This window comes from Pteropus vampyrus, unplaced genomic scaffold (genome assembly GCF_000151845.1).
Source record: "Pteropus vampyrus isolate Shadow unplaced genomic scaffold, Pvam_2.0 Scaffold250, whole genome shotgun sequence".
Taxonomy (NCBI): domain Eukaryota; kingdom Metazoa; phylum Chordata; class Mammalia; order Chiroptera; family Pteropodidae; genus Pteropus; species Pteropus vampyrus.
In genome coordinates this window covers 1,248,227-1,250,315 of record NW_011889031.1, presented here as the reverse complement: position 1 = coordinate 1,250,315, position 2,089 = coordinate 1,248,227, and the positions used below count along the sequence as shown (strand labels likewise).

At 61.8% G+C, this 2,089-nt stretch overlaps 1 protein-coding gene across 1 annotated transcript in view; it reads left to right on the top strand.

Moving 5' to 3' along the window:
• The window catches only part of SULT2B1 (sulfotransferase family 2B member 1), a 23,085-nt gene extending 21,433 nt beyond the window's left edge, over positions 1-1,652 (top strand). The window contains exons 4-5 of the mRNA XM_023520175.1: positions 943-1,069; positions 1,472-1,652. Coding sequence (XP_023375943.1) covers positions 943-1,069; positions 1,472-1,641 — 297 coding nt within the window. The 3' untranslated portion in view covers positions 1,642-1,652. The remainder of the gene's footprint in view (positions 1-942; positions 1,070-1,471) is intronic.
• The last annotated feature ends 437 nt before the right edge of the window (positions 1,653-2,089 follow it).

Below are 2,089 nucleotides of genomic sequence, written 5' to 3'. Positions count from 1 at the left end.
CCAGGAGTCCCCAGGACCACCCTCAGGCTCCATGGTTCCCTCGAAGGCCTCAGAACTCGGCAAAGCCGTTAGACTCACGGTTACGGTTTATTACACTGAACGGATACAGATTAAAATCAGCGAAGGGAAGAGGCAGGGGGAGCAGGAAGAGACCAGGCCCCGGCTTCCACGGTCTCTCCCAGTGGGGTCACATGGACAGCGTTTAACCCTCCCGGCAACGATGTGTGACAACAGGCATGGAGTTTCACCCACCAGGGACGCTCACCCGAGCCTTGGTGTCCAGGGTTTTTATTGCAGGTTAGCCACGTGGCCATGGCTGACCGGCACATGGCTGACCTCGATCTTGGGGAAGGAGATGGTTCCCGGGGAAGGACGTATCTGATGGGGCTGGAGAGGGGTTGGTTGTGGGATAAACCTGGTAAATATATCGGAGCCAGGCACTTGGGGCCTTGATCTCCAGGCCCAGGGGCTAGGACTCTATCTTGGGGAGCTGGAGAGCTAAGGCCAGCAGGGTCAGTAATGTGTGGGGGTTGGGAGGCCAGGGAAGAGGCTGGAGTGAGGGTCCAGGCAGGAAGGGGTGAGGCTGGCTGCACCCTCGGCTCTGGGAACAGGAAGGAGGGGCGGCTTCTCTTCAGTTTTGGTCAACGCCTCTCACCCCGATCCCCCGTGTCCTGACCCCCATGCCTTCCTCCTCCCCTCTCTATTCCCTGACGCGAACTATCCCTCCACCCACTCCAGAAACAGCCCCTCTCTCCTCCCTGGCCTCTGGGACGAGGTGAGATGCTCTGAGCTAACGTTAGCGGGGGGAGCCCCTGAGAAGTCTACCCCGAGTCCTTCCTGTTGTGGGGCCAGAAGATGGGGCTCGAGGCACGCAGCCTCAGGGCCTGGGGTCCCCGGCCGTGTCCGACACTTTCTCCCCCCCACCCCCACCCCCACGCACAGGTGATCTACATGGGCCGGAACCCCCGCGATGTGGCGGTGTCCCTCTACCATTACTCCAAGATCGCCGGGCAGTTGAAGGACCCCGGCACACCCGACCAATTCCTGCAGAACTTCCTCAAAGGCGAAGGTGAGGACAGCGGCAGCCCTAGTGGATCCAGACGGAAGAGAGACGGAGGGAGGACGAGAAGGAGAGAGAGGGAGGCAGAGATCCAGGGCGTCACAAAGAGCCACAGAAACAGAGAGGGGACCGAGAGGGACAGTGAGAGAGACAGAGGGAGCGAGAGAGGCTAAGAGGCTGAGAGAGAAATCGAAAGACGATGGGAGATACAGACGAAGAAATAAATGGAGAAGGAGACAGAGACAGAGTCAAAGAGACAGAGGCAACCATGCAGGGGCGGGGGAGGGGAGGCGTCCGGCTCAGAGGGCCTGGGCCTGGGCCCGGGGGGCCATGTGGGCTGGCGAGACCCCTCTGCACCCCCGCAGGACGCCCTGCCGCCTGGCCCTCACCCCTCCGCCCCTCCGCCCGCAGTGCAGTTCGGTTCCTGGTTCGACCACATTAAAGGCTGGATTCGGATGCAGGGCAAAGAGAACTTCCTGTTTATCACCTATGAAGAGCTGCAGGAGGTGAGCCCCCCGCCCCCCAGCAGCTCAGCACCCCCACTTCTCCCCTTCTCAGACCTCCCACTTCCCTTCCAGTAAGGCCTGGGACACGCCAGGTCCTGGGGCTGTGGCAGTGAACGGAGCAGGGTCCCCGAGCCCGTGAATGGGAGACGGACCCTGGACAAATTAAATAGGTGGCCGCTAAGGAGGACAGCCGGGCGGGAGAGGAGGGGGAGGAATGTCTCCACGGGAGCGGTTTTTTAAGTAAGGCGGTCAGGGGAGGCCTCCAGGGGAAGGTGACCCTCGAGGAAGGGCTGCGGGGGAAGCGGGAGCCACGGCGGTGTCTGGGGACAGTTCCCCAGGCGGAGGGACCGGCCGATGCAAAGGCCCTGGGGTGAGCTGTTCTCCTGGGCTTAGAAAGAGGCTTTGTGGCCGCAGCTCAGTGAGTGGGGATGGGGGAGGGGAACGAGGCCGTACAGCGAGGACTCAGGCTTTTCTCTGAGAAGGTGGCAGCCACAGGTAGACCCCGAGCAGGAGAAGGCAATGG